Here is a 27,954-nt window from a genome sequence, read left to right as displayed (position 1 = left end):
GAGGCACAGTGGCTTAGAGTATAGGCAATTCTAGGGAAATAGTGCACGCTGTAGAATGCCCTTCAAGCAAATCAGAAAGGAGTATTCAACAATGCCATGGTATAAGCTGAAATCATGCATTGATATCAATGGGAAGTTTACATGTAAGTTTGAATTAACAGCATCAGTATGCTTCGTCATAGTCCCATTTGGACCTTACAATGACAGCTATATTATCTTTGTTTCCTGAGAGCCCATGACAGAATGGCTACAGAAGCTGTGACAAACACAGAGCATGCAAAGAAAGGTAAACATGATTATATGGAGGTTGACTTGTGAGTTAAACAGGCAGGCCGCACATCTGTGACTGTTTCTAAACACAGATCCATGCACAGAGACAGATAATGAGCATGTTATACCATAATACTGAATCTATGATGACATACCTGATTAACTGACACACTGACATTGAGATTGTACTGTATTTAAGGTACTTGTAATTATATATTCACATGGATCCTAATTACAGTAGTTAAATGTGAAAGTCCATTTGAAGATTTTGGGTAAAGGTGTAAAGGGTATCACTACCATTAGGAGCCTCTGTGAACCGCAGTAATGCACTGCCCTAGTTCATAATCACACAGCTAAATAAGTCACATACTAACCAGGTTTCCATCCAACTATTTTATGCGTGTAAAGTATATGTTGGATAAAAAATGTCAGACAGACCTGATGGAAACACAACATTTTACGGTAAACATTCCAAATGTAGACAAAACAGAATAAGCTAGACAAACTGGGATCTTTTTGCGTCAGTAAAACGAATTATGCGAGAAATGGCTGAGGAAACATTTTATGTGCAAATACTGATATAATAACCATCATATTGAAGTAAACTTGGAGTCATAAAAAGTCTGTGTGGTCCTCCCACTACAACCCGGGAAAGCATGCAGTTTGTTAGGCTACAGATGAAATACATTATGATGAACTTCACATGGTGGTGAAAGTGATGCTCCTTTCCAATAAATATCGAGGATTTTATTCTGGTGACATGATGATCAATTCTTGGCTTCCATTTGACAAATAAAAATTATCTCGCTCTTTTGTCCATAATAATCTTATCATGTATGCTATACCCCCACTGTATCTGCGAGCTGTTGGCTAAAGGTCAGCATGCTTAAATTCGGCTGGCGAGAGTGCTCGCATTCGGTAGTCCCTTAAAAGACCTTTGCTTGAAAAACGAGAAAAAAGCAGAAATAGTACTGTTTGTCCATTTTAAGACGGTAGCCAAAATAGTCCGAATGAATGTAAGATAACTCAATAAATATGTCATTAATTTTGCCGAGGAGATCTTAGTCGCGCAATTTTACATCTAACTAAGATGTTTGGTGCATGAAAACGACGTCTCTCGTTGAATGACAACACATACTTTATTGAGATATCCCTACTGTTGACCAATCATCGACGAAGGGGCGTAGACTTCGGCTACTGACTTTGGCTTGCCTCCAGAAAATGTTTTGTGTTCCGAACAGTCGAAAAATCCTTCACTGAAGTCCAAAACGAACAAAAACATCACAAAATGTCGTCATAATATATACACGAACTCTTCCGCCTTTAGGCGCACATGCCAATACCAGTGTGGGCACAATCGCTATATAACGCAAAACATTTTTTTGACAAAACCATTTAACTTTTATTTTTTTTATATTGTACATGGGCCGTTAAGCGCAGAAGTTATTGTTATGTCCACATCTTCATCATGCACAGCGTTTTATCGGCAGCAAGTCCATTTGATGGAAACATCTCTGGTAGGAAAATGTGCATATTGTTTTCATGCAGATTTTAGAATATTCGCATGAAAATCTGTTGCCAATTGGATGGAAACCTAGCTATTGACACACATAAGAGCTCACTGGAGATCAATGGGAAAGTGAGGCTATAGCTAGGTTTCCATCCAATTGGTGACAGATTTTCATGTGAATACTATAGAATACACATAAAGAAAATATAGCATTTTCCCACTAGTGGTGTGTTTCCACCAAATGGACTAATACAAATCAGTGCGTGATGATGTAGTGCTAACAAAATGTACTTTTTCGCTTAAGTTTTCATGTACCTAATAAAAATCTAAAGTTTAATATGTTTCCATTGCATTTTCAACTCTAACGATAGTTTTGACACAAAAACTGTTGCGATTAATTGCAAATGTGTCGGCAGGTTTTCGCTCCTCCCTTGTACTTGATTGATGACTTAAGGTCAGTAATTAGTAAGGTCAGTAATTTCCTAGCCACCGTGCGTCTACATCTGTATTGCTTGCTGTTTGGGGTTTTATGCTGGGTTTCTGTATAAGCACTTTGTGACATCTGCTAATGTAAAAAGGGCTTTATAAATACATTTGATTTGATTTGATTTGGAGAACTCCCCTCACCTGGTTGTCTAGGTCTTAATTGAAAGGAAAAAAGGAAAACCCGCAGACACATGGCCCTCCATGGAATGAGTTTGACAACCCTGTTCTACAGTACTAACGCCACGTATGATGAAGGAGCAGTAGCTGTTATGTGAAATCTGACTTCACAATTTAAGACAATGAATAGGCCTACGTTTACATGCACACTAATAATTCGATATTAAACTGATTATGGCAATAGGCAAATTGTGCAATAGTCATGTAAACACCTTACTCTGATTATCTTAATCAGCGTAAGGTCAAAATCGAAGTAAGCATTCGCCAGGACAAGTAAACACCTTTATCGGCGTTCCAGCTGTGTATTTGATCTGTGCATGTGCTTGCACCATCCGAGCGAGCCTCCCTCTTTATCGCGAGTAAAGTGAGTTTGGAACAACTGAATGTATGAGTCTTAGAAGCAGTTTTCACATAAAAACATTATATGTCCGAACTCAGAATCAAATATGCTTCCCAGAAATAACATGGTCGATGTGGTAGAACGTTTATTTTGATTGGCGATTTTCTGCATTTATCAGTGTCATCAGGAAGCCTGATTGTAAAGAAGATTATTAGGGAAATCTTTCTTCTTGCAATGCATGTAAACGTTTTAATTGAACATTATATTAATCTGACTATCCACAATAATCGTATTATTGTGTGCATGTAACCGTACTCAATGTCACTGTCAATAATCATCCAACAACATTTTTATAAAAGCCAAATCCATATGCAGTGAATGAATAAAACAGACCCTCATTCTAACAGACCCAGTTCTTTTGTGAATAGTGAAAAATGCTCACCTTCTCACTATTTGGCAGAGTTCGTGTCCTTTGAAAAGTGTCCCCTCCATTAATGCTGACCAGCTCCCCATCAGCAGGTGGAAACTGCGTGGGGAAAACTACTACGTCACTCTTCAGCGTGTCAGAGCTAAAACACACGTCATACTGCTGAGTAGATTTGGAGTAAGACCAGCTCCCGTCAGGATGTGTGGTGATCATTGGGGCGCAGTACCTGCTGAAACTGCCGTCTGTCTTGTGGCATTTTACAACTATTAATATGATGAGGCTCAGTAGAAATATCACTGATACTGACACAATTGCGACGAGCAGATACAGATTTAAATCTGAGAAACTCTCCTCCTTTACAGGCAGTTGTCTGAAAGTTGTCTGCATGTCACCTGTACTTTCAACAACCACAACATCAATAGACACAGTCGCAGACAGGGATGGTTCTCCATTATCAGACACCAGAATGACCAACGGGTGAGTTTTTAAGTCATTGTCACTCATGCGTCTCTTAGTCCTTATTTCTCCGTTGCTGGTTCCAATTCTGAATAGATTGGTCCCCTTTGGTTCAGAGATGTGATAAGAAAGCAGCGCATTATAACCAGAGTCGGCGTCTACAGCCCTGATCTTGGCCACAATGTAGCCCGCTTCAGCAGAATAGGGAATGTTCTCAGAATTAACGGAGCCGTGGTCAGAATAGGGCGGGAGAATCACAGGACTGTTGTCATTCTCATCCAGGATAAAAACGTTGACAGTGACGTTGCTGCTTAGTGGAGGAACACCAGAGTCCGTAGCCTGAACTTGGAACTCAAACGTTTTCAACTCCTCGTAGTTAAAAGATTGCAAGCTGTAAAGTTCACCACTTAAAGAGTTAATATTGACTAAATGAGAACCTACAGCTCCCTTTGAGTGGTTGTCCAAGTCGGAATACTTCACCTGGGCATTTTCATTAGAGTCTGGATCATATGCGGACACAGTGTACATGAGCGTTCCAACGGGTGCATTTTCCTTGACGTACACATTGAGGGTTCTGTCTGCGAAACGTGGTGCATTATCATTTACATCAGAAATATAAACCGTGGTAACGCTGGTGCTAGACAGAGGAGGAGTCCCTTCATCTGTTGCTATGATGGTGACATTGTATTGTGAGGCACTCTCTCTATCCAATGCCCCGTTGAGAACGAGAGAGTAATAATTACGATACGAAGTTTGAAGATTGAAAGGGGATTCGCCGACTAAGCTACAGTTTACCTTCCCATTGTTTCCTCCATCTTTATCTATTACAGTAACGAGTGCTATAACAGTGCCAGTTTTAACATCTTCCCTCATCTTGGGCAACAATGACGTGACACTTATCTCTGGCACGTTGTCATTAACATCAACTACTTCAACCAACACTTTACAATGAGTGTTGGTTGGAGATTGTCCCTTATCCTGTGCCTCAGCCCTTATTTCATAAAAAGCATTTTCTTCAAAATCTATGACTCCTTTGACGGTGATGTCACCGGAAATGGGATTGATGGCAAATGTATGCAGGTTTTTTTCCTGACCATGTAGGCTGAATAGATACAACACCTCACCATTTGGACCCTCATCTAAATCAGTCGCATTCAGTGTTAAAATCTTAGTTCCCGGAGCTGCATTTTCATTCACACGTATTTTGTAAAGCGGGCTGCTAAAAACAGGTGTATTGTCATTGTTATCCAACACATTAACTACAATTGCCAATGTCCCGGATCGAACAGGTTTTCCCCCATCAGTTGCAGTCACTAATAGCTTGATAACCGCCTGTCTCTCTCGGTCTAAAGCTTTCTGTAGCACCAACTCAGCAGACACACTCTGCTCTCCACCGCTCTGTACATCCAAAGAAAAGTGCTCATTTGGGTGCAACATAAAGGTTTTTACCCCATTCGATCCAACGTCAGGATCCAATGCACTCATCAACGAGAACCTAGCACCAGGAGGCACCGATTCAGATATATTAAAGACTTGTGCTTTCACAGGGAAAGTGGGCGAATTGTCATTGATGTCCACAACATGTATCTCGACCCGATGCAGGCTCAAAGGATGATTAACAATGGCCTCTAGGTGTAAAGAGCATGAACGAGCATTTGGACAAAGCTCCTCCCGGTCGATTCTCTCGGTCACATACAAGACTCCCGTTTTCAGATTTACATCGAAGTACCTCTTATTTGATGCAGAAACGAGCTGAAACATTCGTGACTCCATATCTTGTACATTCAGATTCAAATCCTTAGCCAAATTGCCAACGAACGTACCCTGGTTTACTTCCTCGGAAATATAATACACAATCTGTTCGGAGGATACTCGCATGCTGAAACACAGGAGTAACAAGTCCAAATAAATCCGCAAGTGGACGTAAAATGTAAAAGTAGCCATTGTCTCCACAAACACGTAGCAATGCAACACTGTAGTCACCCAATTTCAAACCCCTTATTACTAAACATAGCTTCTCAGATTACAGCATTTCATTTCACGGAGCCTGGTCACATGAGATTCTGTGAGAGGCGGAGTCCACTGAGAGGATGGTTTTTATACAGAATTCATGGTCTGTAGTGACACCGTGTGGAAAAATATTCAAAGACTAAATAATGTAGACCTCTGCTGTTTAACGACTAGTAGCCAAAATGATATGCATTGTATATATATATATATATATATATATATATATATATATATATATATATATTACGTTGACTTAATTGTACATTTGTTGGGATGAAAGCGGAGGCATACAATACATTTTTCGCCAAAGAGTTCTTATAAGCGCGTGCAGAACCAGTTGTTGCTCGGAGTCGCTGTCCAAGGTGCTCATCGGACGCTTGGGGTAACTCCGCATAATAGGGTTATTTCTTCAACTACAATAATCCGAAAACAAATATCCTAAATTATAGATAGTAGAAAATGACTTAAATAAATATAACTTCCTAGTACTGGCAAGTCACATTTCGTTACCTAAAAGGCCAATTTAAGCCTACCATCAAGATCATTTATGTTAGGACTAAACAAGACATTGGGAAATCCGAAACGAAAACACAACGATAACACCAAGTTAAAATCATGGTTTTGAATAGGGGGTCATTAAAGAAAACAACAGCTTACCTTCTCACTCCTAGGAAGCGTTCTTGTCCTTTGAAAAGTGTCCCCTCCATTAATACTGATCAGCTCCCCATCAGCAGGTGGAAACGGCGTGGGGAAAACTACTACGTCACTCTTCAGTGTGTCAGAACTAAAACACACGTCATACTGCTCAGTAGATTTGGAATAAGACCAGCTCCCGTCGGGGTGTGTGGTGATCATTGGGGCGCTGTACCTGCTGAAACTGCCGTCTGTCTTGTGGCATTTTGCAACTATTAAACTGAATAGGCTCAGTAGAAATATCACTGATACTGACACAATGGCAACGAGCAGATACAGATTTAAATCTGAGAAATTATCCTCCTTAACAGGCAGTTGTCTGAAAGTTGTCTTCATGTCACCTGTACTTTCAACGACCACAACATCAATAGACACAGTCGCAGACAGGGAAGGTTCTCCATTATCAGACACCAAAATGACCAACGGGTGAGTTTTTAAGTCATTGTCACTCATGCGTCTCTTAGTCCTTATTTCTCCGTTGCTGGTTCCAATTCTGAATAGATTGGTCCCCTTTGGTTCAGAGATGTGATAAGAAAGCAGTGCATTATAACCAGAGTCTGCGTCTACAGCCCTGATCTTGGCCACAAAGTAGCCCGCTTCAGCAGAATAGGGAATGTTCTCAGAATTAACGGAACCGTGGTCAGAATAGGGCGGGAGAATCACAGGACTGTTGTCATTCTCATCCAGGATAAAAATGTTGACAGTGACGTTGCTGCTTAGTGGAGGAACACCAGAGTCGGTGGCCTGAATTTGGAACTGAAATATTTTTATCTGCTCGTAGTTGAATGACTGCATGCTGAAAAACTCGCCAGTTAGAGAATTTAAGCTTAGAAATGTTGACAAATGTGAGTTTATTTTGCTTTCTGATAATGTATACGTCACTTGAGAGTTGTCATTGATATCAGGGTCATTTGTTGTTACGCTGCCAAAACTAATCCCCACTGGACTATTCTCCTTTATATGTAAGTTCAATATGGGCTCTGGAAAGAGTGGGGCGTTGTCGTTCACATCAGAAATGTGTACAGTAATAACACTAGTACTGGAGAGAGGTGGGGTCCCTTCATCAATGGCTTTAATAGTTACATTATAAAGAGAGACACTCTCTCTGTCTAGAGGCCCGTCTACCACTAAAGAATAATAGTTCTTATAGGAAGACTGTAATTTAAACGGAACGTCTCCGATGATATTAGATTTAATCATTCCATTTTTAGCACCATCTTTGTCAAGCAAAGTTATTGACGCCACAACTGTTCCTTTCTTCGCATCCTCTCTGACGGCGCCAGGAAGCGATGTCACTATTATCTCGGGCGCATTATCATTCAAGTCAAGTATTTCAATTAGGACTTTAGAATGGGCACTCCTTGGTGGATTACCCTTGTCTTTTGCTTGTACACGGATTTCAAATGCTGGAATTTCTTCGTGATCCAAACCCCCTTTAACTGTAATTTCACCCGTGTGTTTGTTGATTTCAAAGACACTATAAATGTCTTTTTCGCCTTTTCCAGTGAATGAGTATTCCAGTTCACCGTTCAGCCCTTCATCTATGTCTGTTGCGTTTAAGGTGAGAATCACAGTTCCAAATGCAGCATTTTCTGTCATTTGCACTTTATATAAAGGCTTGCTGAAAATTGGAGTATTATCATTCACATCTATAACGTTCATTATTATCTGTAAAGTACCGGAGCGTGGAGGTTTTCCTCCATCAACAGCAGTCAGTATCAGCTTTATCAAAGACTGTTTCTCTCGGTCTAAAGCTTTCTGTAGCACTAACTCAGCAGACACACTCTCCTCCCCAGCGCCCTGTACATCCAGAGAAAAATGTTCATTTGGAGTCATCTTATATGTTTTCAAAGAGTTACTACCCACATCGGCGTCACTGGCAAACGGTAGAGGAGATCTGTCACCCGGGAAAGCAGATTCAGTCATATTGATAACGTGAATGCGCTCTCGAAATGATGGGGCATTGTCATTTATGTCTAATATGTTCACTTCAATTCGATGAATATGCACAGGATTACTCAATATAGCCTCTACATCTAAGGAGCATTTTACTGAATTCGGACAGAGGGCCTCTCGGTCAATTCTCTCATTAACAAAAATAACACCAGTCTTCACATCGATATCAAAGTACCTCCTTTTGGATCCGGTTACTACCTGAATCTCTCTCGATTCTAGTTCCCGCACGCCTAGATTTAGGTCTTTGGCGATATTTCCAACAAATGTGCCTTCATCCACCTCCTCTGAGACGGAATACATGAACTGTCCTGAACACAATCCCAATGAACAAAGCAACAGAATATATTGTATCCAAACACGTCTTCTGTGGTCACACAGGCCCATCGCTGTACAAGTAAGCGGTTATCACAACGATACTAAAAGGGTAAAATTAACATAATACAAGCTCTGCTATTCCGTGTTAGTACAACCAAAGTGATCCTGGACAAACGACAATTTCCATCTCCTCTCAAACACCACCGGTTTTAACTCGATTCCTTTTTTAGCATTCACAAGAGGAGGAGTCCAGCATTATTCCTCCTATAAATAATTTTCATGGTCAACAGCGACATCCTGTGTTTTATGCTCATATACCCACAACACAAATACTATTGACATAGCCGTACGCATGCTGTGCATCTATTACACCACCGTGATTCTTAACAACCCAATTTTGGCCAAAATCAACCTTTTAAAGAGTACTATTTAAAATAAAAGGATGAAACTATCACAAGAAAGCATGTTCAACCTACAAAAAAGGTGTTGGTGATGCGTAATTAAGCATGCGTATCGAAAAAGATTGAGAATTCTGAGACATTGCAAACATGACCACCAAGTAGGCTACATTATGTAGAGCTAGAGACTTGACAGCACATCAACAATATGGAACAAATGGGTTACAAAACCACCCGTGACAGTAATGAGACTGGTGATAACAATTTAACATAAATGTCACGACTTCCTCCGAGGCTGCCTCCCCTCCTTGTTCGGGCAGGCTTCGGAGCTCATCGTCACCGGCTTACTAACCACTGCCGCTCCTATATTCATCATTCCATTTGTCTTGTCTTGTCAATACACACACCTGGTTCTTATCCCCTCGTTAGTCCATGTATAAGTGTTCCCTCTGCCCCCTTGTCCTTGTGGGTGATTGTTTAATTGTGAGAGTAGTGTAGCTACTCGTACCATTTTGTTGCCAGGGTAGATATTTCCCCTATGCCTATGTATTGTTGGATCTACCGTTACAGTGTATTGCCCGGGATGATAGTTTCCCCTGTGCCTGTTTCGTTTGTCGCTATTCCAGCGCATTTGTGTGTAAAGACGGAATAAACTCTGTATTCGGTGATTACCCTCCTGCGCCTGACTCCTTCCATCACACTCATCACATTAAATGATGTGCAGACATTTCCTTTACCGGTTATTGCTTCTACAATAAACAACCCAAAACTACAATATTTTGACAGGTTCACAAATTAATTTCATAGAGAAGGATAGCCTACGAAACAACTTTGCTGAAGAAAACACGAGTAAGAATGAGGCTGACCCATACAGTGCTTGCAAAGAAGGGCACCTATTGGTAGATGGGTAAACATAAAAAAGCAGACATTGATTATCCCTTTGAGCATGGTGAAGTTATTAATTACACTTTGGATGGTGTATCAATACACCCAGTCACTACAAAGATAGAGGCATCCTTCCTAACTCAGTTGCCAGAAAGGAAGGAAACCGCTCAGGGATTTCACCATGAGGCCAATGGTGACATGAAAACAGTTACAGAGTTTAATGGATGTGATAGGAGAAAACTGAGAAAAGTTACTCTACAATACTAACCTAATTGACAGAGTGAAAAGAAGGAAGCCTGTACAGAATAAAAAATATTCCAAAACATGCATCCTGTTTGCAACAAGGCACTAAAGTAATATTGCAAAACATGTGGCAAAGCAATTCACTTTTTGTCCTGAATACAAAGTGTATTGGGGCAAATCCAATACAAAACATCACTGAGTACCACTCTCCATATTTTCAAGCATAATGGTGGCTGCATCATGTTATGTGTATGCTTTTAATCGTTAAGGACTGGGGAGTTTATCAGGATAAAAAACAAACAGAAGGGAGCTAAGCACAGGCAAAACCTGGTTCAGTCTGCTTTCCATCTTTCAGCAGGACAATAACCTAAAACACAAAGCCAAATCTACACTGGAGTTGCTTACCAAGAAGACAGCGAATGTTCCTGAGTGTCCGAGTTACAGTTTTGACTTAAATCTACTTGAAAATCTATGGGAAGACCTGAAAATGGTTGTCTAGCAACGATCAACAACTAATTTGACAGAGCTTGAAGAATTTTTGAAAAGAATAATTAGCAAATGTTGCACAATCCAGGTGTGGAAAGCTCTTACGGACTTACCCAGAAAGAGTCACAGATGTAACCACCGCCAAAGGTGGTTCTACAAAGTATTGACTTAAGGTTGTGAAAACTTAAGTAAATTAGATATTTCTGTTATTAATTTTCAATAAATTTGCATTATGGGGTATTGTGTATTTCTATTTATTATGGATCTCCATTAGCTATTCTTCCTGGGGTCCAGCTAAATTAAGGCAGTTTATTCAATTTTAAAAACATTAAAATACATTCACATATTTCACAACACACTGTGTGCCCTCAGGCCCCTACTCCACCACTACCACATATCTACAGTACAAAATCGTGTGTGTATAGTGTGTATGTTATCGTGTGTGTGTGTAGACAGTGGGGGAAAAAAGTATTTAGTCAGCCACGAATTGTGCAAATTCTACCACTTAAAAAGATGAGAGAGGCCTGTAACTTTCATCATAGGTACACGTCAACTATGACAGACAAAATGAGAAAAGAAAATCCAGAAAATCACATTGTAGGATTTTTTATGAATTTATTTGCAAATTATGGTGGAAAATAAGTATTTGGTCAATAACAAAAGTTTCTCAATACTTTGTTATATACCCTTTGTTGGCAATGACACAGGTCAAACGTTTTCTGTAAGTCTTCACAAGGTTTTCACACACTGTTGCTGGTATTTTGGCCCATTCCTCCATGCAGATCTCCTCTAGAGCAGTGATGTTTTGGGGCTGTCGCTGGGCAACACGGACTTTCAACTCCCTCCAAAGATTTTCTATGGGGTTGAGATCTGGAGACTGGGCCACTCCAGGACCTTGAAATGCTTCTTACGAAGCCACTCCTTCGTTGCCCGGGCGGTGTGTTTGGGATCATTGTCATGCTGAAAGACCCAGCCACGTTTCATCTTCAATGCCCTTGCTGATGGAAGGAGGTTTTCACTCAAAATCTCACGATACATGGCCCCATTCATTCTTTCCTTTACACGGATCAGTCGTCCTGGTCCCTTTGCAGAAAAACAGCCCCAAAGCATGATGTTTCCACCCCCATGCTTCACAGTAGGTATGGTGTTCTTTGGATGCAACTCAGCATTCTTTGTCCTCCAAACACGACGAGTTGAGTTTTTACCAAAAAGTTATATTTTGGTTTCATCTGACCATATGACATTCTCCCAATCCTCTTCTGGATCATCCAAATGCACTCTAGCAAACTTCAGACGGGCCTGGACATGTACTGGCTTAAGCAGGGGGACACGTCTGGCACTGCAGGATTTGAGTCCCTGGCGGCGTAGTGTGTTACTGATGGTAGGCTTTGTTACTTTGGTCCCAGCTCTCTGCAGGTCATTCACTAGGTCCCCCCCGTGTGGTTCTGGGATTTTTGCTCACCGTTCTTGTGATTATTTTGACCCCACGGGGTGAGATCTTGCGTGGAGCCCCAGATCGAGGGAGATTATCAGTGGTCTTGTATGTCTTCCATTTCCTAATAATTGCTCCCACAGTTGATTTTTTTCAAACCAAGCTGCTTACCTATTGCAGATTCAGTCTTCCCAGCCTGGTGCAGGTCTACAATTTTGTTTCTGGTGTCCTTTGACAGCTCTTTGGTCTTGGCCATAGTGGAGTTTGGAGTGTGACTGTTTGAGGTTGTGGACAGGTGTCTTTTATACTGATAACAAGTTCAAACAGGTGCCATTAATAGAGGTAACGAGTGGAGGACAGAGGAGCCTCTTAAAGAATAAGTTACAGGTCTGTGAGAGCCAGAAATCTTGCTTGTTTGTAGGTGAGCAAATACTTATTTTCCACCATAATTTGCAAATAAATTCATTAAAAATCCTACAATGTGATTTTCTGGAGAAAAAAAATCTCAATTTGTCTGTCATAGTTGACGTGTACCTATGATGAAGATTACAGGCCTCTCTCATCTTTTTAAGTGAGAGAACTTGCACAATTGGTGGCTGACTAAATACTTTTTTCCCCCACTGTACATGTGTCTGTGCCTTTGTTTTTGTTGCTTCACAGTCCCCATTGTTCCAGAAGGTGTATTTGTATCTGTTTTTTAAATCTAATTTTATTGCTTGCATCAGTTACTTGATGTGGAATAGAGTTCCATGTAGTCATGGCTCTATGTAGTACTGTGCACCTCCCATAGTCTGTTCTGGACTTGGGGACTGTGAAGAGACCTCTTGTGGCATGTCTTGTGGGGTATGCATGGGTGTCCGAGCTGTGCGCCAGTAGTTCAAACAGACAGCTCGGTGCATTCAACATGTCAATACCTCTCATAAATACAAGTAGTGATAAAGTCAATCTCTCCTCCACTTTGAGCCAGGGGAGATTGACATGCATATTTTTAATATTAGCTCTCTGTGTACATGCAAGGGCCAGCCGTGCTGCCCTGTTCTGAGCTAATTGCAATTTTCCTAAGTCCCTTTTTGTGGCACCTGACCACACGACTGAACAGTAGTCCAGGTGCGACAAAACTAGGGCCTGTAGGACCTGCCTTGTTGATAGGGCTGTTAAGAAGGTAGAGCATAGCTTTATTATGAACATATTTCTCCCCAGCTTAGCTACTGTTGTATCAATATGTTTTGACCATGACAGTTTACAATCCAAGGTTACTCCAAGCAGTTTAGTCACCTCAACTTTCTCAATTCCCACATTAATAATTACAATATTTAGTTGAGGTTTAGTGAATGATTTGTCCCAAATACAATGTTTTTAGTTTTAGAAATATTTAGGACTAATTTATTCCTTGCCACCCACTCTGAAACTAACTGCAGCTCTTTGTTAAGTGTTGCAGTCATTTCAGTCGATGTAGTAGCTGACGTGTATAGTGTTGAGTCATCCGCATACATAGACACACTGGCTTTACTCAAAGCCAGTGGCATGTCATTAGTAAAGATTGAAAAAAGTAAGGGGCCTAGAAAGCTGCCCTGGTGAATTCCTGATTCTACCTGGATTATGTTGGAGAGGCTTCCATTAAAGAACACCCTCTGTGTTCTGTTAGACAGGTAACTCTTTATCCACAATATAGCAGGGGTTTTTAAGCCATAACACATATGTTTTTCCAGCAGCAGACTATGATCAATAATGTCAAAAGCCGCACTGAAGTCTAACAAAACAGCCCCCACAATATTTTTATCATCAGTTTCTCTCAGCCAATCATCAGTCATTTGTGTAAGTGCTGTGCTTGTTGAATGTCCTTCCCTATAAGCGTGCTGAATGTTTCTTGTCAATTTGTTTACTGTAAAATAGCATTGTATCTGGTGAAACACAATTTTTTCCAAAAGTTTACTAAGGGTTGGTAACAGGCTGATTGGTCGGCTATTTGAGCTAGTAAAGGGGGCTTTACTATTCTTAGGTAGCGGAATTACTTTTGCTTCCCTCCAAGCCTTGGGGCACACACATTCAAGTAGGCTTAAATTGAAAATATGGTAAATACCCAGTGGTTTGTCATTGTTGATAGACAACAATCATTATTTCATCTCTTACACACTCACTTTACAGAATTCAAAATTACAATGCTTGTCTTTCATAATTTGGTCAGATATACTTGGATGTGTAGTGTCAGCGTTTGTTGCTGGCATGTTATGCCTAAATTTACTAATCTTGCCAATGAAATAATCATTAAAGTAGATGGCAATGTCAGTTGGTTTTGTGATGAATGAGCCATCTGATTCAATGAAGGATGGAGCTGAGATTGTATTTTTCCCAAAAATTTCATTTAAGGTGCTCCAAAGCATTTTACTATCATTCTTAATGTCATATCGCCTTACACACCACGCACCAACAAATATTATTTACATTACAAAAACAACAACTACAAAACGTATTGTATGACCTCTTATACACTATATTAGGCCCAGCCTTTGGAGCTTTGGTTTTCCTACATATGGCTACTATATTGTGATCAATGTAGATGGGTGAGGGAAAAAAATTTAAAAATCTGATCCATTTTGAATTCAGGCTGTAACACAAAATGTGGAATAAGTCAACGGTTGTGAATACTTTCTGAAGGCACTATACCAGAGCAAGTAGCCTACTGTCGCTGTCCATGGTGCTGAATTAAAGCGCCAAACACCTAATCAATTAAGAGCTATGTTTTACCTATCCAAAACCCTACCCAGACAATTTCAACTGTCTCATCAAGTAAAAAGAGAACAATTCATGAAAAATATGTAGAATGTGTGCGCTAGATAATAATAATTTCTCAGAAAAAAACCCGACAATGCAATGACAAAAACAAAATTCGTTATGAAAGGTTAGCCTTCCTTACCTTCTCAATATTTGACAGCGTTCGAGTCCTTGGAAACGTGTCCCCTCCATTAATACTGATCAGCTCCCCATCAGCAGATGGAAACGGTGTCGGGAAAACGACTAAGTCACTCTTCAGTGTGTCCGAGCTAAAACACACGTCATACTGCTGAGTAGATTTGGAGTAAGACCAGCTCCCGTCAGGGTGTGTGGTGATCATCGGGGCGCTGTACCTGCTGAAACTGCCGTCTGTCTTGTGGCATTTTATAACTATTAAACTGATGAGGCTCAGTAGAAATATCACTGATACTGACACAATGGCGATGAGCAGATACATATTTAAATCTGAGAAACTCTCCTCCTTTACAGGCAGTTGTCTGAAAGTTGTCTGCATGTCACCTGTACTTTCAACGACCACAACATCAATAGACACAGTTGCAGACAGGGATGGTTCTCCATTATCAGACACCAGAATGACCAGCGAGTGAGTTTTTAAGTCATTGTCACTCATGCGTCTCTTAGTCCTTATTTCTCCGTTGCTGGTTCCAATTCTGAATAGATTGGTCCCCTTTGGTTCAGAGATGTGATAAGAAAGCAGAGCATTATAACCAGAGTCGGCGTCTACAGCCCTGATCTTGGCCACAAAGTAGCCCGCTTCAGCAGAATAGGGAATGTTCTCAGAATTAACGGAGCCGTGGTCAGAATAGGGCGGGAGAATCACAGGACTGTTGTCATTCTCATCCAGGATAAAAACACTGACAGTGACATTGCTGCTTAGTGGAGGAACACCAGCGTCTGTGGCTTGAATTTGAAACTGAAATGTTGTCGTCTCCTCGTAGTTGAACGACTGCATGCTGAACAACTTGCCAGTTAGAGAATTTAAGTTAAAAAATGTTGACAAATGTGAGTCTTTTTTGTTTTCTGATAAAGTATAAGTCACTTGAGAGTTGTCATTTATATCAGGGTCATTTGTTGTCACGCTGCCAACACAAACCGCCACTGGACTATTCTCCTTTATATAAAAGTTAATTATGGGCTCTGGAAAGCGCGGGGCGTTGTCATTCACATCAGAAATGTGTACAGTAATAACACTAGTACTGGAGAGAGGTGGGGTCCCCTCATCAGTGGCTTTAATAGTTACATTATAAAGAGATACACTCTCTCTGTCTAGAGGCCCGTCTACCACTAAAGAGTAATAGTTCTTATAGGAAGACTGTAATTTAAAAGGGACATCTCCAATTATGTCGGATTTGATCATTCCATTTTTAGCACCATCTTTGTCAACCAAAGTTATTGACGCCACAACTGTTCCTTTCTTCGCATCCTCTCTGACCGCGCCAGGAAGCGATGTCACTATTATCTCGGGCGCATTATCATTCACATCAAGTATTTCAATTAGGACTTTAGAAAGGGCACTCCTTGGTGAATGGCCTTTGTCTTTTGCTTGAACACGAACTTCAAACGCAGGGTTCTCCTCGTGATCTAACCCCCCTTTAATTTTTATTTCACCTGTGTGCTGGTTGATTGCAAAAACACGATTAAATTCACCTTTATCAGTGAATGAAAATTCAATCTCACCGTTCACCCCCTCATCTAAATCTGTGGCATTTAAGGTCAGAATTAAAGTTCCAGGTGCAACATTTTCTATCACTTGAACTTTATACAAAAGCTTGCTGAAAGTTGGAGTATTGTCATTCACGTCTATCACATTAATTACTAACTGTAGGGACCCGGATCGTGATGGTTTCCCTCCATCAACGGCAGTCAGTAAGAGTTTGATCACAGCCTGTTTTTCTCGGTCTAAAGCTTTCTGTAGCACCAACTCAGCAGACACACCATGGTCTCCATCGCTCTGAACATTCAGAGAGAAGTGTTCATTTGGGCTCAGTTTATAGCTCTTAACCGAGTTACTGCCAACATCCGCGTCACCGGCGAACGGTAAAGAAAATATGTCGCCTGGAAAAGCATATTCAGTTATATTGACAACGTGAATGCCTTCTAGAAATAATGGTACGTTGTCATTTATGTCCAAAATGTTCACTTCAATACGATGAATATGTACAGGATTATTTAATATGACCTCTACAGCTATGGAGCACTTTACGGAATTCGGACAGAGAGGCTCTCTGTCAATTCTGTCATTCACAAAAAGAACTCCTGTCTTTGTGTCAACATCAAAATACCTTCTTTCGGATCCGGTTACAATCTGAATCTCTCGCAATTCCAGTTCCCGCACGTTCAGATTGAGGTCTTTGGCGATATTTCCAACAAATGTGCCTTTATCAACCTCCTCTGAGACGGAATATACGAATTGTCCGGAACACAATCCCCATGAACAAAGCAGCAGAATAAACTGTATCCAAACACGTCTTCTATTGTTACACAGATCCATCATTGCACAAGGTAACGATGATCATAGTAATAATGTCCAACTAAATATGACTATATTCACAACTAATCTATATAGCCTAGTACAGTGGACTTGGAAGTAATATCACCATTCTCTCCTCGAAATGCCCATCACTGGTTTTAACTCGAAACCTTTTTACAGTATTCACAGGAGGAGGAGTCCAACCATTCCGCCTGATATAAATAACTTTCATGGTCAACAGCGACATCATGTGTTTTTGTATGTATACAGCGCAAAACCTATTGGCAACACTGGAAGTATGCTATCTGCACCACCGTGACTCTTAACGAATCATTTGTGGCCAAAATTAGACCTTAATAGAGTACTATTTCAAACAAAGGTCGAAATTATGACAAAAACGCATTTTCGTCCTGCAAAAAAAAAGTATTGTTGGTTATGCGTAATTACGCATGGGTATCCAAACAATTAGGCTAAGAGTTCTGCGGCCTTCGCTAACATGACCAAGTATATTATGTAGTGACAGACTAGCTAGCATATGACAATATGTGGTTACAAAATTACCCGTGAAACTTCAATGTGGCTGCTGATAATAATCTAACATAAATGACCGCCAGACATTTATGTTTTTACCATACCAAAAACAACAATATTTTGTCAGGTTCACAAAATCATCAAAAAGAGAAGAATACAAAGCAACTTTGCTGCCAAAATCTTGTGACGAAGAATGAGGCTGACCCAAACCAAAGCAAGTAGCCGTATGTCGCTGTCCCTGGTGCTGAATTGAAACGCTAAACACCTTTTCTTTTTTTGGCTCTGTATTTTACCTGATCAAAACCGTAACCATTTACAATTTGGACTGTCTCAACAACTAAGAAAGGATTTAGAAGTTTTTCAATTAAACAAAAAAGTAGAATGTGCAGGCAAGATTATAATAATTTGTCAGTTCTCCTTACCTTCTCACTCTTTGGCAGAGTCCCCGTCCGTTGAAAAGTATCTCCTCCATTAATACTGATCAACTCACCATCAGCAGGTGGAAACTGCGTGGGGAAAACTACTACGTCACTCTTCAGTGTGTCAGAACTAAAACACAAGTCATACTGCTGAGTAGATTTGGAATAAGACCAGCTCCCGTCAGGGTGTGTGGTGATCATTGGGGCGCTGTACCTGCTGAAACTGCCTTCTGTCCTGTGGCATTTTACAACTATTAAACTGATGAGGCTCAGTAAAAATATCACTGATACTGACACAATGGCGATGACCAGATACAGATTTAAATCTGAGAAACTCTCCTCCTTTACAGGCAGTTGTCTGAAAGTTGTCTGCATGTCACCTGTACTTTCAACAACCACAACATCAATAGACACAGTCGCAGACAGGGAAGGTTCTCCATTATCACACACCAAAATGACCAGCGGGTGAATTTTTAAGTCATTGTCACTCATGCGTCTCTTAGTCCTTATTTATCCGTTGCTGGATCCAATTCTGAATAGATTGGTCCCCTTTGGTTCAGAGATGTGATAAGAAAGCAGCGCATTATAACCAGAGTCGGCGTCTACAGCCCTGATCTTGGCCACAATGTAGCCCGCTTCAGCAGAATAGGGAATGTTCTCAGAATTAACAGAGCCGTGGTCAGAATAGGGCGGGAGAATCACAGGACTGTTGTCATTCTCATCCAGGATAAAAACGTTGACAGTGACGTTGCTGCTTAGTGGAGGAACACCAGAGTCTGTTGCCTGAACTAGGAACTGTAATGTTTTAACTTCTTCGAAGTTAAATGACTGTAAGCTGAATACTTCACCAGTTAGAGAATTTAAGTTTAGAAATGTCGACAAACGGGAGTATTTTTTTTATTTTTTTGATAGTATATACGTCACTTGAGAGTTTTCATTGATATCTGGGTCATTCGCTGTCACGCTGCCAACACGAACCCCCACTGGACTGTTCTCCTCTATATAAAAGTTCAATATGGGCTCCGGAAAGAGTGGGGCGTTGTCATTCACATCAGAAATGTGTACAGTAATAACACTAGTACTGGAGAGTGGTGGGGTCCCTTCATCAATGGCTTTAATAGTTACATTATGAAGAGGGGCGCTCTCTCTGTCTAGAGGCCCGTCTACTACTAAAGAATAATAGTTCTTATAGGAAGACTGTAATTTAAAAGGAAAATCTCCTATAATATATGCATTGATGAGCCCATTTTTACACCCATCTTTGTCTCCAATATTCAATGAAGCCACTACTGTTCCTTTCTCTGCATCTTCTTTGACTGCACTGGTCAGTGATGTTATTTCTATCACGGGTGCATTATCATTGATATCAAGTATTTCAATTAGGACTTTTGAATGGGCACTCCTTGGTGGATTACCCTTGTCATTTGCTTGTACACGGATTTCAAACGCAGGGTTCTCCTCGTGATCTAAACCTCCTTTAATGATTATTTCACCTGTGTGCTGATTGACTGCAAACAGCCTATGGAGATCCATTTCTCTGTTACCGGTGAATGAGTATTCAATCTCACCGTTTGCAGCTTCGTCTGTGTCTGTTGCGTTTATGATTAGAACTAAACTTCCAAATGTAACATTTTCTAAGACTTGGACTTTATAAAGAGATTTAGTGAAAATCGGGCTGTTGTCGTTCACATCTATCACATGAATTATTATCTGTAAAGTCCCGGATCGTGGAGGTTTTCCTCCATCAACAGCAGTCAGTATCAGCTTTATCACAGCCTGTTTCTCTCGGTCTAAAGCTTTCTGTAGCACTAACTCAGCAGACACACTCTGCTCTCGATCGCTCTGTACATCCAGAGAGAAGTATTCATTCGGGCTCAGGTTGTAGGTTTTTATCGATTTACTGCCAACGTCCGTATCACCGGCAAGCGGTAATGGAAATCTTTCACCTGGAGAGGCATATTCGGTCATATTGATAACGTGAATGTGCTCTTGAAATGATGGTGCGTTGTCATTTATGTCCAAAATGTTTACTTCAATACGATGGATTCGCATGGGATGATTCATTATAGCTTCTACATCTATGAAGCATTTTACGGAGTTGGGGCAAATGGACTCTCTGTCAATTATCTCATTGACAAAAAGAACGCCAGTCTTCACATCGATATCAAAATACCTCCGTTTGGATCCGGTTACTATCTGAATCTCTCTCGATTCTAATTCCCGCACGTTTAGATTTAGGTCTTTGGCGATATTTCCAACAAATGTTCCTTTATCAACCTCCTCTGAGACGGAATACACGAACTGTCCGGAACACAATCCCCATGAACAAAGCAGCAGAAGACATTGTATCCAAACACGTCTTCTGTGGTCACACAGGCCCATAGCTGTACAAGTAAGCGCTTATACAAAAAATACTAAAAGTGGAAAAAAGAAAATAATACAAGCTCTGCTAGTCCATGTTTATACAACCAAAGTAACAAAGGACACACAAGCATTTTTCTCTCCTCCCAGAACACACTACTGGTTTCAACTCGATTTCTTTTTTAGTATTCGGAAGAGGAGGTGTCCAGCGTTATTCCTCCTATAAATAGTTGTCATGGTCAACAGCGACATCCTGTGTATTCTGTATATATACGGTACAAATACTATTGACATAACTGTCTCTATAAAACCACCGTGGTTCTTAAATAACCAATTGTTGACCAAAATCAACCCTTTACACAGTACTACTTCAAATAAAAGGATGCATCTGTAACAATAGCGCATCTTCGACCTACAAAAAAGTTGGTTTAGTCATACGTGATTACACATGGGTAGGCTACATTATGTAGAGTGAGAGACTTGCTAGAACATGAAAATATGGAACAAATGGGTTACAAAACTACCCATGACAGTAATGAGACCGCTGATAATAATTTAACATAAATGATGCGCAGATATTTTCTTTACAGGTTGTTGCTTCTACAATAATCAATGCAAAACTACAATATGTTGTTGGCAGGTTCACAAATGAATCTGCTAAGTAGATTTGGAGAAAGACCAGCTCCAATCAGGATGTGTGGTGATCATTAGGGCGCTGTACCTGCTGAAACTGTCTTCTGTCCTGGGGCATTTTACAGCTATTAAACTGATGAGGCTCAGTAGAAATATCACTGATACAATGGCGACGAGCAGATACAGATTTAAATCTGAGAAAATCTCCTCCTTAACAGGCAGTAATCTGAATGTCACCTGTACTTTCAACGACAATAGACACGGAAGGTTCTCCATTATCATATTTTCACATTTTTAGTCATTTAGCAGACGCTCTTATCCAGAGCGACTTACAGTTAGTGAGTGCATACATTTTCATACTGGTCCCCCGTGGGAATCGAACCCACAACCCTGGCGTTGCAAGCACCATGCTCTACCAACTGAGCTACACGGGACTATCAGACACCAGAATGACCAACGGGTGAGTTTTTAGGTCATTGTCACTCATGCGTCTCTTAGACCTTATTTCTCCATTGCTGGATCCAATTCTGAATAGATTGGTCCCCTTTGGTTCAGAGATGTGATAAGAAAGCAGCGCATTATAACCAGAGTCGGCGTCTACAGCCCTGATCTTGGCCACAAAGTAGCCCGCTTCAGCAGAATAGGGAATGTTCTCAGAATTAACAGAGCCATGGTCAGAATAGGGCGGGAGAATCACAGGACTGTTGTCATTCTCATCCAGGATAAAATCGTTGACAGTGACGTTGCTGCTTAGTGGAGGAAAACCATAATTAAAAGACTAACTGTTGTATATTTCACAACTTATGGAGTTAAAGTTGACTATTGTGGAGGGCGATATATTATCACTTTTACTTTCCGGTATAGAATAGATACGCGTTTTCAATTTCATCTTAATTATACGCATTTACACTATCAGACCTACCACTGGACTATTCTCCTTTAAATACACGTTAATAAGATGTTCTGGAAAACGGGGTGGGTTGTCATTCACTTCAGAAATGTGTACAGTAACAACACTGGTGATGGAGAGAGGTGGGGTCCCCTCATCCATAGCAATAATAGTGATATTGTACTGAGAACATTTCTCTCTGTCCAGAGGCCCGTCTACAACTAAAGAGTAGTGATTTTTATAAGAAAACTGCAGTTTGAAAGGAACAGTACCACTTATCTGACAAGTCACTTTTCCATTTTCACCCTCATCTTTATCTGACAGCGTTACTAAAGCAACAGCAGTGCCAGACTTGGCATCCTCTCTTACTATGCTCATGAGTGATGTTATTGCTATCTCTGGAGCATTGTCATTTATATGGACTACTTCCACCAACACTTTACAATGAGTAGATGTTGGAGGTTGGCCTTGGTCTGCAGCCTGGACACGCAACTCAATCCCAACGTTTTCTTCATAATCGACATGACCTTTCACTGATACATCCCCAGTATGCGTGTCAATAGCAAATATACTAGATCCTTTTTCATAACTGTTGCCAACAAAAGTGTAAACAATGTCACTATTGATACCCTCATCCAAATCTAATGCAGTGAGATATATTATTTTGGTTCCAATCAAAACATTTTCTGCAACTTTCACTTTGTAGAGAGGTTTGCTGAGATGTGGATTGTTGTCATCTATTTCCATGACATGTACAATAGTCTGTAATGTCCCGGATCGAAGGAGGTTTTCCTCCATTAACAGCAGTTAGTATGAGCTTTATCAGAGCCTGCTTCTCTCTGTCTAAAGCTTCTGTAGCACCAACGCGTTAGACACACTCTGCTCTCCACCGCTCTGTACTTCCAGAGAGAAATGTTAATTCGGACTCAGCTTGTAGGTTTTCCCGAATTAATGCAACATTCGCATCCTCAGCCACTGGCAGAAGAAATCACTCTTTTGCAGCGCCGTTTTCGGAAACATTTAATGTCAGGGAATTTTCTAAGAAACCAGGTGCATTATCATTTGTGTCCAATATCTCAATTTCAGGCCGAAAAATATTTACATTTTAGTCATTTAGTCATTCCCCCGTGGGAATCAAACACACAACCCTGGCGTTGCAAGCACCATGCTCTACCAACTGAGCTACAGAGGATTGTGCGCAATGACCTGTACATTCAAAGAACACTGCACGTTGGTGTCACACAACTCTTCACGATCGATTCTCTCATTCACAAACAAAACAAAAGTGTTCAGGTTCACATCAAAATACTTCTTGTTGGATCCGGATACAATCTGAAACATACGAGACTCCAGTTCCTGAACATTGAAATTGAGGTCCTTGGCTTTATTCCCAACAATGGTTCCCTTGTTCACCTCCTCTGAGACAAAATATATTATTTGACTGGAAGAGAAATCCCAGAAACCAAGAAGCCGCACAACCAGAATCCAACAATATCCACAATGCCGGAAAGGCCCATCGCTATCCCATCGCTCCTGATTCTTCTGTAGGCCTAAGTTGTTTATGATAGATTCATTATATTGCAAAGTATCGTTAAGAACAATCTCTCGATTAGTATACCACGGTTCTTTCTACATACAGTACATCTCAAGGTCATTCTCGTCTCACCAAACTCGCTTGACTGTACCTTGAGCAGTGGAAGTTCGGGGAGGAAGGAGGAACCCGATCAACACAATATAATCACGGTTTACAGCAACACCACGTGCTTTTACTGTGGTTTTTTCTTTAAAATTAATAAAAATGTAGTATCTTCGTTATTCGAAATATTGGTATCAACAGAATTGCATACATGGTAGCAGATCGATTTGCTTGCTTTGCTAAACTAGCTAGCTAACTAGCTATAGCGGTCTACTGTTTGCATTCAAAATATGCATTCCGCACCACCGGCTTCTAGTTACCCCCACCCAAAGTGACAGGACTGCAGTGTAGAGATGGCAGCGGGTGACTTTACACTGGACTGATGTGTGGTGAGCTTTTAGCGCCAGTATCGGCAGCAGAAGAAGCATCACCCAAATGGGTGCTACACATCGATAGTGGAGGAGTCGTTCAGTGACTACAGAGGGCTGGGGACTGAGAACAACGTCAGGACCGGCTAGCCAACTCCAGCTCCACCACCACCATCATTAAACCTGTCCCTTCCAAGGCTAGTACAATCCAACTCGGCTGCCAGACAAATAGAGGCCTTAACCAAGAGCAGGCACCATCCGAAGCTATCAAGACTACACTTTACTCTCTATATTTTTCAACTAACTTGAATCTCCTTTTTATTTTTTTCACTTTTTTGTCGGTATACTGTAATTCAGCTTTTATCTATGAATGTGTACAAGACAGTCTAACTAATAATAAAACCTATATATAGATATAACATAAGGAATGCCTACAAAACAAACAAACAAATGTATCCAATGAACAACACTTTCCTCCAAAAATGTAACTTCTTGCTTACCTTACCTTAGTGGTGTGCACATAGGCCTACATTTAAATGTCTTTACAGTTTTCAGTTTTACATTAAACAACTAAAAACTACAATGTTCTGACAGGTTCATACCTTTATCTGTTAGAGGAGAATATGACACAAATTTGCTGCAGTTTTATCTAGAAAACGTGAGCAAGAATGAGACTGACACTAACCAAAGTAGCCACATGTCGCTGTCCATGGTGTTGAATTGAAAAGCTACATGCTGCATCAATTTGGAGCTGAATTTTACCCAAACTATACCGTACCCATTACATTTGTCAAGTTAGAAGGGACTTAATTTCACACAAGACAATAATGTCAGTAAAAAATTTAAATACACAAAACCATTACAAAAAATATTCCTAATAAAAAGTTATCCTTACCTTCTCTGTGTTGGGAAGTGTTTGTGTCCTTTGAAAAGTGTCTCCTCCATTAATACTGATCAGCTCACCATCAGCAGGTGGAAACGGCGTGGGGAAAACTACTACGTCATTCTTCATTGTATCAGAGCTAAAACACACGTCATACTGCTGAGTAGATTTGGAGTAAGACCAGCTCCCGTCAGGATGTGTTGTGATCATTGGGGCGCAGTACCTGCTGAAACTGCCGTCTGTCCTGTGGCATTTTACAACTATTAAACTGATGAGGCTCAGTAGAAATATCACTGATACTGACACAATAGCGACGAGCAGATACAGATTTAAATCTGAGAAATTATCCTCCTTAACAGGCAGTTGTCTGAAAGTTGTCTGCATGTCACCTGTACTTTCAACGACCACAACATCAATAGACACAGTCGCAGACAGGGAAGGTTCTCCATTATCAGACACCAGAATGACCAACGGGTGAGTTTTTAGGTCATTGTCACTCATGCGCCTCTTAGTCCTTATTTCTCCGTTGCTGGTTCCAATTCTGAATAGATTGGTCCCCTTTGGTTCAGAGATGTGATAAGAAAGCAGCGCATTATAACCAGAGTCTGCGTCTACAGCCCTGATCTTGGCCACAAAGTAGCCCGCTTCAGCAGAATAGGGAATGTTCTCAGAATTAACGGAGCCGTGGTCAGAATAGGGCGGGAGAATCACAGGACTGTTGTCATTCTCATCCAGGATAAAAACGTTGACAGTAACGTTGCTGCTTAGTGGAGGAACACCAGAGTCTGTGGCCTGAACTTGGAACTGGAACTTTTTCACTTCTTCATAGTTAAATGACTGCATGCTGTATATCTCACCAGTTAAAGAGTACATTTTTACCATTGTGGATAAGGGTATTCCATCATTGCCATCTAACAATGAATAAGACATCTGAGCATTTTCATTTATGTCTAAATCATTCGCAGTCAAGCTGGCAATATGACCTCCAACTGGACTGTTTTCTTTTAAATTCACAATTATGGGCTCTGAAAAGCGAGGCGCATTGTCATTCACATCAGAAATGTGCACACAAATAACACTGGTGCTGGAGAGAGGTGGGGATCCCTCATCTGTTGCAACAATGGTTACATTATACAGTGAAACAAGTTCTCTGTCAAGTGGCCCATCGACTAATACAGAATAGTAATTCTTATATGAAGACTGCAACTTGAAAGGACCAGAGCCTGCAATGTTACACTGAACTAATCCATTCTTACCCCCATCTTTGTCAGTGACTGTGACTAAGGCAACAGCTGTGCCTGTTTTCACATCCTCGCGAACAGTGTCAATGAGGGACGTCACTGATATTTCTGGAGTGTTATCATTCTCATCAATAACTTCAACTAAGACTTTACAACGTGTACTCCTAGGTGGAATACCCTTGTCTTTTGCTTGGACTCTTAACTCAATCGCAGCATTTTGTTCATGGTCAATCACTCCCTTTACCTCAATCACCCCTGTCTCAGGAACGATAGAGAATAGAGCTTCGTTTTCAGCCCCATGTCCAACTAGAGAATATATTACTTCACCATTTACTCCTTCATCTAAATCCGAAGCAAGAAGAGAAGTGACTTTTTTTCCTACCGGCGAATTTTCATTCACTTTCACTTTGTAAAGAGGCTTGCTGAAGATTGGATTATTGTCATTTATATCCATAACGTTTACCACTATCTGTAATGTCCCTGACCGAGGAGGTTTTCCTCCATCAACTGCAGTCAGTGTCAGCCGGATCACAGCCTGTTTCTCTCGGTCTAAAGTTTTCTTTAGCACTAACTCCGCAGACACACTCTGCTCTCCACCGCTCTGTACATCAAGAGAGAAGTGTTCATTTGGACTCAGATTGTAGCTATTTAACGAGTTACTACCAACATCTGGATCTTTGGCAATGGGTAAGAGGAATTTGTCTCCTAAAATAGCAATCTCTGTAATATTCATTGTAAGTGTATTAACTGAGAAAAATGGTGCGTTGTCATTTGTATCCAAAATCTCTATCTCGATCCGATAAAGACTATGCGGGTTTTGTGCTAGGGCCTCTAAATTTAAGGCACAGTTCTTGCTTGTCACACATAGGTCTTCTCGGTCGATTCTCTCGTTCACAAACAGAGCACCAGTCTTAACATTTACATCAAAATACTTCTTGTTAGATCCGGATACAATCTGAAACATACGAGACTCCAATTCCTGAACATTGAGATTGAGGTCCTTGGCTATATTCCCAACAACGGTTCCCTTGTTCACCTCCTCTGAGACAGAATAGACAATCTGACCGGATGATAAATCCCAGAAACAAAGAAAAAGCTGAATCCAAATCAAAATACATGCATGAACAAAGAGGCCCATCGTTATCCACGGTTCAGTTGTTACTGTCAAACATCGATAATTCGGTTCTGAAACTAGTGTTATCTACCATCAAAATATAAGACACAAAACGCCCAAAACGCAGTGAGAATACTCTCTTGTATAAAACACAAACCTAGTGCGATGTATCCTGGACTTGTACAAAGCCCTCCCAGCTCATGACAAGCCATAGAGGGAGTGGCACCAGACTGAGAAACAATCTTCATATTCACGGTCTGCAGCGACACGGTGTGACGTGAAACGTGTGTTTTTAAAAACCACCAGTGACACAGTCCTGTTGCTTTCCACCCCAGGGGTGCTGAAGTCAAAAGAAAAGTGCTTCTTAAACGAGTTCTCCCTTTGACCTACAAATAACCATAACATTTACACCATATAAACCCCAAATTATGAAAGTATTGTTTCAACAAAGTGATTCATATCCAGAAGGCAGAAAAGTTAAACAAGGTAGGCCTAACTCTATTCAAAAACAATTTAGGTAAATAGATTGTAC

The 27,954-nt window shown here is 40.7% G+C and overlaps 1 protein-coding gene and 2 pseudogenes across 7 annotated transcripts in view; all 3 read right to left on the bottom strand.

Moving 5' to 3' along the window:
- LOC121573778 (protocadherin alpha-C2) overlaps positions 1–27,954 on the bottom strand; it is a 77,261-nt gene that overhangs the window by 36,207 nt on the left and 13,100 nt on the right. Inside the window, exon 1 of one of the 7 annotated variants that reach the window (XM_041886038.2) lies at positions 25,080–27,567. The exons of 3 other annotated variants lie outside the window; for them this stretch is intronic. In XM_041886038.2, the coding sequence (XP_041741972.1) occupies positions 25,080–27,446 (2,367 nt within the window). In that variant the 5' untranslated portion in view covers positions 27,447–27,567. Of the gene's footprint in view, positions 1–3,225; positions 5,690–6,333; positions 8,834–14,998; positions 17,486–25,079; positions 27,568–27,954 lie in introns of those variants that run through there. 3 more of the 7 variants (XM_041886037.2, XM_041886039.2, XM_041886032.2) reach the window with 3 other exon arrangements.
- LOC121574484 lies at positions 18,274–20,679 on the bottom strand (annotated as a pseudogene).
- On the bottom strand, positions 21,316–24,895 carry LOC121574483 (annotated as a pseudogene).

Source organism: Coregonus clupeaformis, unplaced genomic scaffold, assembly GCF_020615455.1.
Source record: "Coregonus clupeaformis isolate EN_2021a unplaced genomic scaffold, ASM2061545v1 scaf0144, whole genome shotgun sequence".
Taxonomy (NCBI): Eukaryota; Metazoa; Chordata; class Actinopteri; order Salmoniformes; family Salmonidae; genus Coregonus; species Coregonus clupeaformis.
The sequence above is the reverse complement of the archived record's forward strand: the minus strand, read 5'-3'. Positions and strand labels throughout refer to the sequence as shown.